General features: G+C 43.3%; 1 protein-coding gene across 1 annotated transcript in view; it reads left to right on the top strand.

Moving 5' to 3' along the window:
* Window positions 1-2,523: 2,523 nt before the first annotated feature.
* Ttc39c (tetratricopeptide repeat domain 39C) overlaps window positions 2,524-17,526 on the top strand; it is a 99,359-nt gene continuing 84,356 nt past the window's right edge. The window contains exon 1 of the mRNA XM_047526618.1: window positions 2,524-3,276. Within this exon, the coding sequence (XP_047382574.1) occupies window positions 3,119-3,276 (158 nt within the window). The 5' untranslated portion in view covers window positions 2,524-3,118. The remainder of the gene's footprint in view (window positions 3,277-17,526) is intronic.

Consider the following 17,526-nt stretch of genomic DNA (forward strand, 5'->3'; position numbering starts at 1 on the left):
TAGCTTTTCTTCCTTCCCCTCCTCCTCTCCTTTTTCTCTCTCTCTCCAACTTCTAAAGCAAACACTTGGGTGAATCCTATTTTTCTGAAGCCAAGTGCACTGAAGGAAGACTGGTAGTTTTGTAGGAAGGTGCTGAGACTCTCACATTGTCAAACGTGACAATGATGTATATGGCCTAGAGTGTGAGTAATCTAGATTTTTCTTCCTTTCATATGTAGTACACACCACAACCTCTTAAATACTCATTATCTATTGAAGAAAACAGTCTTAATTCCCCGCCTGCTAGGTAAACTTCAGGCAGGTGTCCATACCAACGACAGCTGCCCCAAGTATCACTGGTTCGTGTGTTCTCTTCCTTAGGATTTTGGGACCCATTGTGAATCCTCTTTGTATCCCTTACCACAGAGCAAATATTTAAAAATGTCCATTCACGATGATGACATGAATCTCATTGTTTTGTACACAGTAGTTATCCATATAGCCACACCACATCACCCCTGCCTATTATGGGGGAGCTGTGCCGCTGTGCTGGATGTTGCCCAGTCATTTGGCAGTTAAATGTCCCTAAGTCTACATGACCTACCATGCTGGGTGCATGAGACAGAACTAGTTCCAAAAGGTTTATTTTGACTTTGCTTACCTCTTCCCCCAGTCTCAGCTCCAGGCCCCCAAATACAACTTAATGCTCATGGTGTCACCGATTCCTTGAAGTTCTTTCCCCCCCTTTCCCCAGTAATAGGGGCATAGAGGACTGTACTTGGCAGCCTTCCCCACTTGGGGGAGGGCAGGCCATCTCCTAAGTTTGGTAGTGTGCTCTCGGCTTTCCTCCCTTGTTGACTAGATTATTTTGGGGATTGAGGGGTGGAGATGGTTCCATAAACCCAAAGTTCAGGCAGCCTGTAAACGGTAGGGACCTGGTCAGGCTGGCTGCACCCATTGTTATTGGCAATGTGTGACCAGGGGCCTCACGGGCTTCAGGAAAAAGGACACTCCCTAAGACCTGTTTTAGGAGGCCCGCTAATCAAAACACACATATCAATTTATTAAAGAACACCTGGGTACTTCTGTCACTCTGGCACTCAGTATTGGCTGGGTGGGATGTATGACCCTCCACACCCATTCTTACCATGAATACAATTTAGGTCCTAAGAAAATACTTCTTTACCACAATGTCCTAAACACAAAAAGTTACAGTTTCTGAATGCCAGGAAGGACTATGACACCACTAATGTTTGAGATGAGCACGATTTTATGTAAACACATAAAATTTTTATGTAAAAACATAAAAAGGTCAATTTATGAAATCCCTCTTCCAAGCATGAATGAAATGATTTCTGTAATACATGGTATTATTTCTCAAGGATGTGAAGCATTAATTTTCTTGCTTCTTTTGGTGTTCCAATTTGTGGTTCCAGATGTACTCAAGAATTAGCATCATTTTGCAACAGTCGCATAGGACAGTGGGACTTGAAGAATTGGTGTGGGCCTATAGTCCCAGCCACTCTGGCAGCCGAGGCAGGGGGATTGCTTGAGTCCAAGAGTTCAAAGCCATCCTAGGCAACATAGTGAGAGCCTGTTTCAGAAACAAAACAAAAACCAGTAACAAAAAAAAAAAAAACAAAAAAACAACAAAACAGTGAAGGAATGGTAGCGATTCATATTGTTCTTGCATTTGTATAGATGAATGTTAGAAATACTAGAAGTGAAAACAACGTATATAATGAACTTATTTTGCAGTATTTTCCGTGATCATTTATCATACTGATCCCATTATACTACAGGACATGATATTTAAAATTCATGGGTTATTTCTAAACCTGAGTATTGCCTTAATTTTAAAAATCAATTCCTTTGCAAATGCTTAAGCAGGGTAAAGTTTCTCCAAACTGAACTTAGTAAACTACACTCTAAAAACTACAATGATTCAGGAAAGGTGGTCTAATTTGGAATTAAGAATGAAATCTCGGTAGCAACAGTACATTTAGTGATCTTGCTAAAGGAGAGAAATATAAACGTATAGAAAAACATATGAAAGATAAGTGAATTTCCGTATATTTTGATCCAGATGTTACCAAACCATCATTAGCACAGTGAGATCAATACAACGATGATTAGATTGTCACTGACATTTTGCTGGCCTTTGGTCATATAAAACCCACAGCTTTTCTGTTCCACTGGTATGGAAAGTATAATAATCAGAGTGAGAACAGAATACATCTTAACAACTTAATTCATAACTTTTAAATATTTAGGTGTGGTGGCATACGGGTCTCTACTTCTCCACTGCTCTAATGCTGGTGGCGGGCCCCAGGGGGTGATACCCTGACCAGGGAGCTCTGCCCTAAGTCTCCAGCGCTGGGCTCTAAGGAGCGGTCCGGCAGGTGTCCAGAGGCCCCGCCCCCACGGTCCACCTCCTCGGGGATTGGCTGCTTTGATCCTAGCGGCCCCCGGGTGAAGTTGGGGGTCGCAGGCACTGGCTACCCTCAGGTTTCAGGCACTCTTGGCCAAAGCCAAGGCCACCTGGTCTCCAACCGCGCCCTACTCGCTGCGGCCCCGGCAGAGTTCTCGTCCCTTCTCAGACCCGCTTGTCCTCTCCCGAGCCCCCCGGGTTTCCCCTGACTCCCGGGTCCGGCGGTTTCACTAGAGGGTCGAAAGTCCCGGCCTGCCGGCCTTGCGTGGTCGGAGCAGCCTGGGCGTGCTAGTTCTGGGCGTGGGCGCGGGGTGGAGACCCGGGCCGGCGCGCGGGGGCTGCAGGAAGCGGAGGCGGCAGCCACTCGGGGACCGGCTCGTCCGGCTTTGAGACACCCGGAAACGGATTCGGCTCCGGTACCCGTGCGGGCCGCGTGCTTCGGAGCGAGCGAGAGGAGCGGCGGGTGGCTGCTGAGTAATCCCCCGCGGCGGCGGGTGGCGGCGGCCGGGCGCCCACGTTCCCCGCGCGCCGCAGCCGGGCCGCGGCTCCTCCCTCCCGCGCTCCGCGTCCCTCCCCTCCGTCCCCTCCCCTCCCCCGCCGCCCGCTCGGCTCCGCTCCGGGCAGGTAGAGCCGGGCTCCGGGCGCGCGTGGGCCCGCCGCAGCTGCCTCCGGACCTCGCCTCGGCCCAGCGCCCGGCCTCGCGCGCCCATGGCTGGCTCGGAGCAGCAGCGGCCGCGGCGGCGGGACGACAGAGACTCGGACTCCGAGGCGGCGCCGCTGCAGGACGCGGAGCTGGCCCTGGCCGGCATCAACATGCTGCTCAACAACGGCTTTAGGGAGTCGGACCAGCTTTTCAAACAATACAGGTGACCGTAGCGCCCCTGCTCCCCTGCCCGCGCCGCGCGACCTCGTGGCGGGCTCACGCGCTGGGACCTGCCGCTGGTCCCCAGACGCCCCCTCCTCTTCCCCTCTGCCGTAATTCTCAGTCCCCGCGTCGCCTCTCGGGGCCTGATCCGCAGTTGGCGCTTCTGCGCCTTTGCCACATCGTCCCTTTTCACCCCACCCCCGCCCCGTTGTCCTCCCTGGGACCCGTCGCGCGTGCTCCCGTCTCTCCCGCAGGCTCCCTTCACTTTCTCCCCGCCTCGCCCTCCGAGGTGTGCCTAGGGTTTGCTCCTGTCTCAGCGGTCGCCGTGTCCCAAACCGGGCTGTTTTGGGGACCGGATGCATTTGAGGCAGCTGCAAGCCTGGGAGTTAGGGGGTGACTCCGGCTCGCGTGCTGCCAGGGCAGCCTTTGTGACACGGAGTACATCAGCTGCATAGTGCCTGTTTGTTGCGCCTCACATTGCTTTGCATCGTTGTGCATTCTAGACGCTTTTATTGTTTGAAGACACATGCATAATTGTCATGCCGTGCAGGAATTCAACAATTTTCACCCAGCTCTGCTCGCTCTTCTCTCTGCGGGTCTTCTAAAAACTCAGTTCCTGAAATGAGTTTCAAATGCCTTTCAAGCGAGCGTGTTAATTAAGAATTCCTCTAATGTAAAGGAAGGAAGTAGAAAATGGAGGGATTTTTAAAAATGCTTAAGAATAGAAGGAGAAACACGTGTGTTCTGTTAATTTTTAAAGAATATATAAACGAAAGAACCGAAGCCTGGTAGCTTTCCAGTGGATGTGAGAGGAACCTTCATTTTATTGGGGACCAAAAGCGTCCGTTTTCCTGTTTAGGAAGCAAGTGTGTGATTTGCCCCGTTAGTATTGACAAGCCATGAGGATGTTGATTAGCAACTTTCCTGAACATGTTTAAGGGTCATATGCTTCTCACTTTTTTAGACCTCATGGTTTGTTGAAATGAGAGGACCGAGGTGCATTTGTGATGGAGAGCCACAGTATGAAGCTGGGAGGAGACACCTAAAGTTTCAGACCTCAAAGCTTGGGTAGCTGCCACATTCTTAATGCCAAAGCAAATACCTTAGAACTATGAACTTTCTACTAAAGCGGTTTTACTTTTAAGTCAGCTGCTCACCCCCCACCCCCACTGTAGGTTTGGAAATGAAAACGCCTAAGCTCTTCTCAGAACATTTTATTTGTAAAACGTACAAATCTGGTTTCAAGCCATAGTTTCATCAAAGGCTGTTGATGGAGGATTTAAAAGATTTACTTGTCCCACAATATCTCTCCTAGTTTTTCAGCCCTCTGAAACGCACCCGATCTCGTCTGAAAATGTATTTCATGAAAAAAAAAATGTCTGAATGTTTCTTATGACTTTTCTGACTACCAGTCTGTGTTATATGTGAGAGGAATGGAGAAAGTCTAGAGCGTCAAATTTCTTCTCTTTAGTTGCTGATCAAGGTACTTTCATATTTCTGTTCTTGTGTTGAAATCTGCAGTAGTTATTTTTGTGGTCTTTTTTTTCTTTCTATACTTTTATAGTATATTTAAACCTCATGGTACAGTTGCTGTTAGGTTGAAAAATGAAAATTTCGCCTCATCTATACAGTTTTATGCACTGTCAATAGAGGGCAGATCACACACTTTCAGGTTGTCAACAGAGGGACACACCTTGAATGGTATTTCTCTGTGGGTGAGGGAGGGGGCAGTGTCCAGGGAAGATGTCCCCTGTGTAACCAGGGAACCCACATTCCTTATCGGTTCTCACTGTTCTTAAAATAACAAAAGATGTATATCTTATGACAATTTTTATAACAAGAGACCTGAGACTCAGTGTTGGCCTGGGCATTATCACTGTGGTTTTAAATCAAGGACTCTGATTTGACCATTCTGCCTGATTATTATATTCTGTAATCTGCCCCATGACCTTATTTTTCAGCAATGTTAAAAAGATTTTCTAGGAGTGGGAGGGAAGAGGACAGATGATTCTGACAGCATTCTCCTGTCAGCTTTCCCTTGCTTCATCTGATGTTGTGATGTGAAAAGCCATTGCATTCTTCCCACCTCCAAAATATGCTTCTCATCCATGTTTTGGGAAGCACAGTTGCATAAAGGTCTGTTCAGGAACTGGCATCCAGTGACCAGAGTTCGAATCCTAGTTTGGCCACTTTTGTACCTGCTGACTTTCCTGTCTCAAAATGTGGTTCCTTGCCTATCAAGTAAGAGTAGCAATGATAGTACTGACTTCACAGTTGTTGAATCTGGCACAGTCTAAGCACTCAGCAATCACTTGTTAGCTCTGTACTTGTGGCCTCCCCTCTAGTCTTGGGTTCTATTTGTGTAGTTTGAGTATAAGACAAAACGCCTTATGTGTGGGTATCTTTGTATTTAAAACTCACCTCACATATTATGGCTGAAAGATGTAAGATCCTGGTATGTACTGGAAAACTTCTCTTCCTGTCTTAAAGGTGAATGACCCCCTGGAAGCTTACCATTGACTTCTTGTAAGTGTTCAAGAAACACCTCTAGCTCAGTTCCTTTGTGGAAGAGGGATAACCAAATGACCAGCTCCATCTTCTCTTTCATGATTGCTCTGTCGTAGGGGCCCCCCTTCAGGCCCACTCCCCTTCAGACCCACTCCCTTTACTTGTAAACCTCCTGAAGTCTTTTTTATTTTTTAACTTTATTTTATTTAGTTTTGTTTGTGGTGCTGAGGATTGAATCCAGTGCCTCATGCTTGCTAGACAAGTACTCCACCACTGAGCCATAATCCCAGCCCCCGAAGTCTTATTGTTACAGTTTAACAAAGAAGTATTTTGTGTCTAGTGTCACAGTAACAGTTTTATTAAATCAAGAAGGTCATTTTTTCTTGCCACATTACTGAGATGAAAAATTTGGTTGAATAGCTACCTAAAGAGAAGTGGTCACTTTGTAGAAACAATTTATCATGAAGGCCATTCCAAATTTGTGGAAAGTCTGACTAGTATAATTCAGATATGGTTCATATAGGAATTAGAAGTATATTCAGAGCAGAGACCTTCTTTTGAGATATTCAACAGTGCTCTAGTTAAAATATCCAAATGGAGCTGCTGCTTCTCTTGAAACTATAGGAATAATGTAGCGAGTGACAGGCTGCCCTGTTGTTGGCACTGAACTTCTGTTGTGTACTTTGAAATGTCTTCCCAGAGATGGGGACAGACTTGGACTGTGCTGTGCTGAACATACTGTAAAAGACTTGTTCCACACTGCTGTAAATGACTTGTTCCCTGGGATGGCACTATTGGAAGGTGATAGAACTGTTGGGCCTAACCAGCAGTTCTTAGGTCATTGGGGGCATGAGGTATTTCTCATGTGACACCTTAGTAGTTTTTGTGAGAAGGTTCTTGTAAAAAGAGCATGCCTCGCCCTGCTTGTGCTTTTTCTGTCTAATCCTGTCTGAGATGTGACTCTTCTATATAAGCTTCCACCATGATGTCCTGCCATCTGCTACCCTTACAAGAGGCCAAACCAATGGGGTCTACCTAGCTGATTTCGGACTTTGTACCTCCCAGAACACTAAGCTAAATAAATTTCCTTTTCTTTATAAGTAGGCTGTGTCAGGTTATTTTGTTACAGTAATGAGAAGCTTAACTGATAGAAACTGCTCCCGGGCTTCTCTACTTTGAGCCCATGGACATACCTTTGTAAATGTATGATACCGATAGCCTGAAATCAAACTCCTGAGCTTGGTTTTAGGGCTCAGCACTTTAATCCAGCAGTGCTCCCCCTACATAACACACACACATCAGACTCTGAACTGATTTCGACTCGTGTGACACATACTCAGACACGTGATAAGATGTGCCTCACCATGGGTGAGGTGCATGAGACCACGTCAGACTTTTGGTGTTATGCCGGAGGTAAGACTGACAGTGGAGGGGGGGGGGTGCTGGGAGACATATCCACAGGCTGCTGTAGGACCAGAGAGGAGCACCTCTAGCCCAGTCAGAAGGAAATTCTGCAGAGGAAATGTTGCCTGAGCTTCAGGGTGGGATAGAAGCAGGTCAAGTGAGAGAGGAATTGGGAGGGGTGGGTGATGAGAGAAAGGAGAAAAGGCGAATGTGAGGGATGGCGAGGCCTCACCCAGGTCTAGGGGAGGAAACGGTGGAAACCCCACAAGGCTATGTGAAGGTGCCTGTGGAGTGGTAGTAATAACTGCAGGCCGAGGGGTACCGTTTTGTGTTGCGCTGTTTGCTCTGTATGTTATTTTCTTCTCACCAGCGCTCATTTCCTATGAGTCGGTGCTTTTTCTTAGAGTTACTGGGCTGTTTGGTGTCTAGTCAGCTCACTTTCCCCATGACCACTGTCCGTAGTGTGGACGCCACATCCATAATTCACTCTTGGCTTCTGGGGCTTCTGAGTCCTACTGACACCATCTTTTTTTGATAATTTGAAATATTCCTTTGCATGTAGAAGAGGTGCAGCACGTGGAGCCAGGAGAGACCTTTGGAGCTCCTGCTTTTATTCTTGGCATTCTTTTTGACCCTAAAGGATTTCTTCTCTGCAGTTCTTACTCTGGTAATACTACTACTGATTTCTAGCTGTGAGTATTATTAATAAGTCACATTGAATTATTATCACCGAAAGTAAGCATATTAAAGTGTGTGCTTAGCACGTGTGAAATCCTGGGGTCAATCTTTAGTGCTGAAGAGAGAGAGAGAAAAAAAAGAAGCTCATAATGGTTATTATGAGATGTTCACTGGTGATAAATATGTATGAATAAATAAGGATTTGATGTAGAATGGTATTATGAATTGTGGTTTATCTTTTCCAGTTTACTTTATAAAATGGCAAAAATATATTAAAAATTAAAAGCAAGAAAAATTCATGGAGACCCTGTCTCTAATGAAATATATAAAAGGGCTGGGGATGTGGCTCAGTGGTTAAGAGTCCCTAGGTTCAATCACCAGTACAAAAAAGAAAGAAAGAAAGAAAAATTCATGGTAACTTATGTGTGTGTAAGTATATCAATCCTAAGTTACCTCGCAGTTGATGGCACACATGACAAAGGTGTGGCCTAATTTTGTGAGCATGTTGACTGTGGAGCCAGTATCACTATAAAAGTTAGTATAATTCTGGATGAGAGTAGATTATGGCCCATGTGCCAAACTGGGCCGACTACCTATTTTTGTAAATAAAGTTTTATTGAGACACAACTATACTCATTTGGTTATGTGTGATCTGTGCCTGATTATGTACTACAACTGTGGAAATAAGTAGTTAGGATCAAGACTTTGGCTCTGTGCAAAGATTAAGGACTTTATTGAACCTCTGGCCTTAGGTAAGTTTGTTGAGCCCAGTAGAAACCATGGAACTTCCTGGAAAAGCTCAAAGGCATGAGTAAGAGACATTGGGCTATTGAGCTTTGGAGCCTCTACTTTACCCAAAGTCCATGTCAGGTACTTGACAGGACAGGAAGCACATGTGGGTTGCTGGTGTCTCCTAGACACTTTGGCCACACAGCATGTCTCTTCCTTGCTGTGGGAGAGTCTGTGGGAGAGTCCCTAGGTGCAGAAATGCAAGAAAAGGAGAAGTCATAAAAAACAGAAATGGTTTGTGGGAACTGGCAGGAAAGACATGAAAGTTGTCTGCTCACTTTTTCCATCCTCCTCAACTCAAGAGGTATGTTTGTATAAAAGCTCATTACCCCTGCCACAACTATTGCACTGTCTGAAAATGTCCCAGTTAAATATTTATTATTCATTTTGCTTAACTGGCAATTCTTTTTAAAAAAATTAAGAAATGTAGCTGCCTATAAAATAATGGGAGGGTTTGGAGGAAATTACCAGGAAAAAAAAAAAAAAGAATATTTACACTGAAGTATGTGTATGTGTGCACACTTATACAAACCCACAGTTAAAGATGTGAACCCTTAAAAGAATCTATGTGTTCTGAGTCACTTCTGCTGTGTTAACAGCTGTTTCAGTGAGATTACCTTCTTTCCCTAAGCTAGCTGAAAGAAACTATTTTGAGTGAAGTGAAGTTTTGATGAAAATAACAAACAAACAAGGACAGCAGCAATATTGGATCATGGAGCCCTTTCTCTCCTAGTTACACAAAACCACTTGTGGATTTGCAAACACATCATGATATTACAGGAATCTATACCTTTCACACATGCTGTTTTAGCTTTTAAAATACCATTTTTGCACCCAATCTCCTTTGCCAAGGTAACCCTCCTACTTACCCAACCATAGCAGTGCAACTTTGAAAAGGCTAATGCTAAGAAGAACTCAAGGAGAAGAGGGTATAAAAGAAGCACAGGAAGTCTGTGATGGAGTAGCCAAGATGAATTTACTTACCTAGCACTGCCCTCTGCCTTCTAAAAGGGGTTGTGGTAGGGTAGGGGGAACTGGTCTCTGTCCTGTGCAGTAGTTCCTCTGTATCCACGGTTTTGCTTTTTGTGGTTTCAGTTACCCACAGTCAAGCATTAAATGGAAAATTCTAGAAATAATTAATAAAATTTAAATTACTTATTACACTATGTTGTCATAATTTTTCTATTTTTATCATCAGTTATTGTAATCTCTTACTGTGCCTAATTTATAAATTAAACTTTTATCAGAGGTATATCTATAAAATTGGAAAAAATACAGTGTATATAGAGTTGTCTGCCATCTGCAGTTCAGGCATCCACTGAGGTCTTAGAACATGTCCCCCACAGATCCAAGGGGCTCCCGTGCCTCTTTCAGCACTTACCTCTTGTTCCCAGCACACTCAATCAGTGACTGTGCTGCACATTCTGTAAATGGGTCCAATTTGAGATTGAATAGACTTTTGTGTATTAACCTATGGGGAAAACGCTTTCCAATTTCCAAACAAGTGACTGTGAATACATATCTTTGTGTAAAGTTATTCGTAAATTTGCTGTGTAAGAAGAGCAAGTCGTGGCTTCTTGACACCGATTTAGAGATTGAGATGGGGCTTTTCTTCTGTAAAGATGGTTGGCAGTTAGCCATCTGAGCCTTTTCCCTTGCTAAGTTGCTTTCTCCATCTCTTCCTTCTTGCGCAAGAATTTCAGAATGTAAAAAATACATGTGTACAACGGGTAGTTACTGCTGCCTGACAGGAACACTGTCAGTTATTTCAGTGAAGGCTTTAGAGAGTCAGGAAGTACATCTCTGTTGGAACTGGTATCATGATAGGAGGGAGGGGCTGCTGCATTCAGGACATAGGTGAGAAGCCATCATCTGTTCCAAGAGGTGTTGCTTAATATCTTTTAAAAAAAGTTATTATCTTTTTGACATTTGACATCTTTCTCAGAAAGAGTCACTTCAATAGTGGGTCCTGTCCCAAATCATACTGGTTGAGGTGACTTGTTCCCTCCTATGCATCAAAATAAACATAATGGGAGTGACTAGATGGTGCTTACTTGATGCCTGGCCAGCCCCTCTCCCCTGCTTCCTGGAATATTTTTACTCCCCAAGGAGTGGGGCTCTAGTTATTTCCCTTGAGTGGAGGGTGGGGTGTGTGTGTATGGGGGAGGGGGACAGTGACATGAAGCATGTGTCTAAGGTCATACAGCAGGAAGTGGGAGCTCTGGGGTGGAAACAAGGCCTCCCAGCTCCAGAGTCTGTGTGTGACCATTGCATGTGACTTCCTTTCTGTAACTTTCACAGAAAAAGGAGTTTACATGTGTGCCATCAAAGTCATTATGGGTGCATTGTCCCAGCAATACACAAACCATGCCCTGATATCCAGAGAGTCCCCTTCAAGCTACCAGGGAGCTCTGTCTTCAGGAGAGTGTCATCCCAAACTTTAGACCTTTGTGATTTCCAGTCTTCTGTGTGATACACTCAACATCCCAGCCTGGTACAAAATAGCCTCTGGTCTGGTCCTGTCTGCTTCCTGGCCTCCCTCCTGTTGCTCCCCTTGCCACTTCCATTCTGCATGTGCAGGAATAGTTTGCAACATCCAGCCAGTTGTGTCTTGTCCTTCAAGATTAGCTCAGATTTCCATGGAAAGACTGTGGGACTCCTCTGTCCTTACCTTTAGCCAGCACTTGTGTTATACTGACACCATTTCCAGTCTCCTGTTGAGGAGAGGACTGTGACTATAGAAACAGGTAATACCTGGACTTCCTCTGCAGTGTTGCTGGTTTTCCTGAGCTTGCTGGAATTTTCTGGGGTCCAGGATGTATTAAAAGCTCCCTTATTTGCCATTCAAAAAGTACAGCCCAAGGGCAGTGCCTTTAGGATCTGTGAAGGCCTTGTAGTCCTCACATGCTCTTGGGCATGTCTCCTACCCAATTTCAGTTGCTCCAGAGAAGCCCTAAAGTTGATGCTGTACTTCTCCTAAGCAGACAGTAGAATTCCCACCTAGCCCCATCAACCTCCTCCCCATGGTGTGTCCCAAGCTGCCCCACGCTGAGTAGGGGTCAGTGGGGAGCAAAGTTGCTGCTGAGCACACCTGAGCCTGGACAGGTGCCATCATGGGGAAGGCCACATCCCTAATGAGGCCCAGTCTCCATGAAACTATTCTGCTTCTGAAGTGGCCGTGGGTGTGAGTGCTGCCTGGGCCAGGTAGATGTCACTCTGGGGATCATAGCTCTCTGAGTGATCTGTCCTCTGCTCAGTGTTATGTCTAGTGACAAGGAGGGCAACCTAACTGGTGGGCTTTCATTTTCTTATTTAGCCACTTGCAAGGTTCTGAGGCTACCCCTGCATGGTGCTGCAACAAACTGGAGTTATTACCCAAAATACAACTCCCAGACTCCAGAAGACTTGGCAACTGGGAATTAACACTTTCCAGAGCAGGGATTCTTGACCCTATCAGATCTAATTCCCTTTTATGATGACAGACACTTGGTAATTCCCCCTTTATGATCCTAAAATGAAGTTTATAGATGAAATAACCTACCCACACATCCAGTGTCTAAAATATCAATAGAGTAGTATTATAAAAGGGAAGTATAAAAGAAATTCATAATATAAAATTACATGTATTTTTAATGTAAGTATTCAGTACACTTTTATCAGAAGTTAAAATGAAGTAGTTAGATGCTTGGACCTGTGTATAAGGAAAAAATTTGGATTTAAGAAGAATAAAAAGATGGGAAAGCTTGCATAGAGGTAGAGAAATGAGAGAGCAATACACTTTAACTTAAAGGAAGTAAAAACACATTTATCTGTATATGATAAGACAGAGGAGGTAATCATAATTGAAGGATTATAATTAACCAAAGTAAAATACTATTTAAGTGACGGAAATGAGAAGCATGATATTTTTGTAATAAGCCAGGCCATCTTTGTCAGGGTGGTGTCACAATAATTAAAGCCCCTGTGTTCAGCATGGGATGCCTTTGACAAAGTATCTCAGAAAACATCTCACGTCTTGAAATTCCTCCACAAACCTAGAACTTTAGAGGCCATTCATTGCCTTTAATCGATTTAGGATTAGAGGATAAATTAAAAAAAAAAAGTTTACAGGTCAGGAGATAACCCCTAAAGACAGTATCAGTACAGTTGAAAAATAAGAACCAAACCCAAAATAAGTAATTTCAATATGTAATTTCCATGACATTAATTTCATTATGCTACAAATTCTTAAGTATATTGGGAGGCAAAAATGATACAAATTGAATTATGACTTTTAATGACAGTAGTATTCAGTATTTTATTTGACTTTCAGTATATTAAAAGGAGCTTTCAATATCCCTGTTAAATACGGCATGTAGTAGCTATGAGTGCAGACCAGTTAAGCTCCGGGGTGTTGGCCACTTAAAAGCCAGTTGCAGTGTTGCAGCTGTGGATATGGTTCTCCAAAATCATAAACAAGTCTTGATAAAGTGTGCACATAAACAGTCAAGGAATATGGTTGGCCCTCCGTATTCACAAGTTCTGCATTCAAGGATTCATTTCTTGAAGGATTGATAATATTTGGGAAAAATCTAGAAAGTTCCAGAACACAAAATTTAAATTTGCTGTGTGTGTTGAGTACTGTGCTAAATCCACACAGATGAAGTATGTGTAGGCATTATATTAGGTGTGGTAAGTAACCTGGAGATGATTTAAAGTATGGGGAAGATGTGTGTATGTTATAGGCAAACATCACACCTTTTTATATAAGGATCTTGAGCATCAGAACCATGGGGTTCCTGGAACAAATCCTCCTTGAATACTGAGAGACCAGAGTATTTTGCATTTTTATGTAATTGGAGATGGGTTCTGAAAATAATCATAAACAATTTTTTTTTCCCATAAATTTCCAGGAGATGTTCAGAAGTCATACAGCAGGTGGGACATCATGCCAGATGATCTCACACCTTGCAGAATGGCTTGCATTTTTGGCCTGTTCCACTGTAGTCATTGTGTCACCCCCAGATGGCCCCACAGATTTCTACAGTGCCTCCTTTGAAAAGCACTGAGATTGGGGCTAGAATGTCAGGATGAGGTTAGTTCTCTGCAGCTGAATTCCCAGGCTGCCTGGAACAGCTTGAGGTGGGGTCATTCTGTTGACTGCAGAAAGGGAGAGACTGCCCAAGATGGCACCACTATTGCTGAAGAAACCTGACAGAGGATCCCTCCTTCATTGTGTCTGTGATCTCTGGTGCCAGGCAGGTGCAGGCTTCCTTGGAGGATGCAGAGCCCCAGTGTTGGGCCCTGTGGGTCACCACCCTAACACAACAGCTTTTGCCCACCACACACATGCAAACAGCTCCAGGAAGGGATGTCAGCACTGGTCCTTCTGTCCCTCACCACGTGGATGGAGCACCACCGAGGTCCCTTCCTTTCTTCATACTTCACACAGAACTAGTTTATGGGGCCTCCATCCCTAGCCTCAAGGCGACTTTATCTCAGAGGCCTGGATTCTCTGCCCTGGCTCCACCAGCAGAGTCTCCCTAACTTTGGACTTCAGAGTGCCGACGGGTCCATATCCTTCCCAGGAAAGTTTGCTCACTTCTTTCATTTTTTTAGCAAAAAAGATTCCACAAACTAAAAACAACATTTTAAAGATTAAAAAATCAAAGAACCAAATCCCCAGGAATTGGGGTACAGTTGCCCTAAAGTTACATAGCCAAAGGGATCGTGAAAGTGATTCTTTAAAATGCACGGAAATAGGGCAGATTGCTTCATTTGCTTGTACTTTGCTTGTACTTTGAAGCAACTATTAAGGGGTTAAACACACACACACACACACACACACACACACACACACAATTTCATCTCTTAAAGGGCACCTTGGCATGTAGAGCTTGCACTGGTCCCACCCTCAAGCATGACATCATGTGCATCCCATAGTTCTTGTTCGCTCAACCTGTTCTTACAAGCTGAATTGCACCATAATATTCTTTGCTGAGCGCGGCTTTTCTAGGTAAATCTGTTGGAGCATGAGCTTCTCACTCTGAGTGCCTGTGGTTGAGTATTATTTGCTGCTTGTCCATGTTGGCCTTCTTGTTGTACAGACAGCTATCCTTTGCTTTGCCTTTGCACAGTCTTGCCTCATCTCTGTAGCAGCTGACCTTTGGATTTTACTTCATGTAAATTATTCATCCATAAAATAACCATCAAAGAGAAGCAGATTTGTACATGTTGGTATCACTTTATCTCAATCACAAAATTGTTTGACACAATTCTTCAGGATAGAAAAAAGAGGGAAAATGACATTTCACATCCAAATTCAAGTCAAATTTGCTAAATGACAGAGATTCATTAAGAAGCAATTGGATTAAGCTAAAATCCATGCTGTGTATCCTCTTTAGAATTGCTCCCAGTAGGGTGAGTCACTGTCAAAGCTTTGAGTGTTTTTCCCTCCCTCATTTTGAGCAGTGAATTGCAAAATTTCAAGTTATGTATTGTCAGTAGATCTCTGCATCTTGCAATTCATGTTCATCTCTTTATTTTATTTTAATTTTGTGGCACATGCATGTGAGGCAAGCAGTCTACCACCAAGTTACATCCCCCGGCTTTACCTCCTCTTTATTAAAGTCTAAAATTAAAAAGTACATTGAATTCACTAGTTGCATGCTTGTCTGTTGTGACTCCAGGCTAGCACAGGACTGCTTCTAGGTCTTTACTGCTGGAGTAATTGGGTTTCTGACTTTCCTCCATATTCTAGCCAGGTTTGTGTTAATCTAATTGCTCAGAAAAGAATTTGTTTACATATGAAATGCCATTTGCTTCAGCTGTCAACCATGTGGATCCAAATGTCTTCTCGGTTATTTCTGTATTGATGATTGATGAGACACTCATTACAAAATTACAAACTGAGCTAAAAATGACTTCTATTGAAATAACAACAGGGGTAAAGAGGGAAGGGGCATGGGAGGGGGACATGGCTGTCTAAAGTAGCGGAGGCAAATGTTAGGAGCTCTGGTAGTGGACTTCTTAGAGGTGCTTCTGGAGAAACTGCCAGTGCAAAAATGATGAGAAAGGAGAGAATGCTTCCTGCCTTTCTGTAGTCCCCTGTGACAGCTTGGATCTGCACTGGACTTTTGAGAGACAGGAGTTGAAGCTAACTTGAAATTGAAAGCTTTCTCTAAATAGAAGAATACCCTGTTGTAAAACAACAAAAATTCATCAAGGAGCTGTTAAGGTCTAAAAGTTTATAGTTATAGAAGCCTATGTGTAATGAGGTAAACCCAAATGAAAATTTCCTGACCTGTGCTTTACTAATAAAGGAAAAACTTGGATGCCTTCATGAATGACAAACTCCTGTGAAATTAAGAGTTGATCACTAAGAGCTAGTTATACTAAATTTTTATTATAAATAAGTGTCTAGCTTCACTTTGAAATGCCTTTCAACCAAGAAATAGAGAACTCTCCTAAAGGTCTAAGTGATTATTTAAAATAAGTTGGTATTTGGGTTGCTTATATAAATAGGTGAAAGCACTTAATTCTCAAAGTATTCATGCAATTTGTAGATTATTGCCACCTATAATAAAGGGTATTTTATATCTTAAAGATAAGAAAATAATGAAAATATTTTGGTCAATTTTGTTACTTTTTAAATAGCCCTTGTTGAAAGATGGGTTAGAAAATCCTTTCAATTTGGTTGGGGTCGTGGCTCAGTGGTAGAGCACTTGCCTAGCATGTGTGAGGCACTGGGTTTGATTCTCAGCACCGAATATAAATACATGAATAAAATAAAGGTCCATCAACATCTAAAAATATATATGTTTTAAAAAAAAAGAAAATCCTTTCAATTAGTTGGATTATTTTCAGAATATATCATTAATTCTAAATTACTGTCAGAATTTAGCAAAAAATGAATATGAATAAACAAAGCTAGAGAGGGATCTGAATAAAGTTGGAAATAGTACAGTCCTATAATTGTACAAGAGTCTTTTGATCTCTGCTTGAATTATTGCACAGGCAAAGAAGAACAGTGAATGAAGATGAAGCCAGTGGTAAACGCTGCCTGCTAATGAGTCACTCTGTCGCATGCATTTCATCCTTAATCCCAGTTCTCTCAACAGCCCTGTGATGGTTAATTTTTTGCCAGCTCTACTGGATTGAGGGATGCCTAGAGAATTATTCAGGCGTGCTTCTGATTATGCCTATAGGAGTGTTTTTAGAGAAGATTGCCTAGTGGGTCAGCGAGCTCTGTGGGGAAGACCTGCCCTGAAGTAGGGGGCACTATCCAAGAGACTGGGGGCCCAGGTGGATGGACAGAATGGAAGAAGGGGGAAACTAGTTCTCGTTTGCATTCTGCCTTCTCTGGGGCTGTGCTTTTCTGCTGCTGTCACCCTTGCATGTCAGACTCCCTGTTCTTTGGTCTATGAGTATGGCTTTGCACCAGAGGCTCTTTAGGGGGCTTTTAGATTTTTGGCCTTGGAACTGGGGCTGCATCATCAGCCTCCCTCTCATTCTGAGGCTTTTGGCTTCTTGATCTGAGCAGCTACCAGTTTCCCTAGTTCTCCAGCCTGCAGATGGCCTTTGTGGGATGATTCATCCTCTGATCATGTAAGCCAATCTAATAAATCCTCTCTTATAATGATATATGTAATTTTATATGTATATAAAATTGTATGTGTATGAATATATGTATGTATTTTGTGTCTTTGTGTATATGTGTGTCCATGTATGTGTGTGTATATGTCTGTGCACATACACACATACATATATAGGGTGTTTCCTTGGAGAACCCTGACTAATGTAAACCCTAAGAATAAATTTTCTTATTATCACTTCATACCTGACAAAACTAAGGGTTACCAAACCCAAGTTAAAATTCTTTGTGGAAGCTCTG

The sequence above is a fragment of the Sciurus carolinensis genome, chromosome 15, assembly GCF_902686445.1.
Source record: "Sciurus carolinensis chromosome 15, mSciCar1.2, whole genome shotgun sequence".
NCBI classification, from domain to species: domain Eukaryota; kingdom Metazoa; phylum Chordata; class Mammalia; order Rodentia; family Sciuridae; genus Sciurus; species Sciurus carolinensis.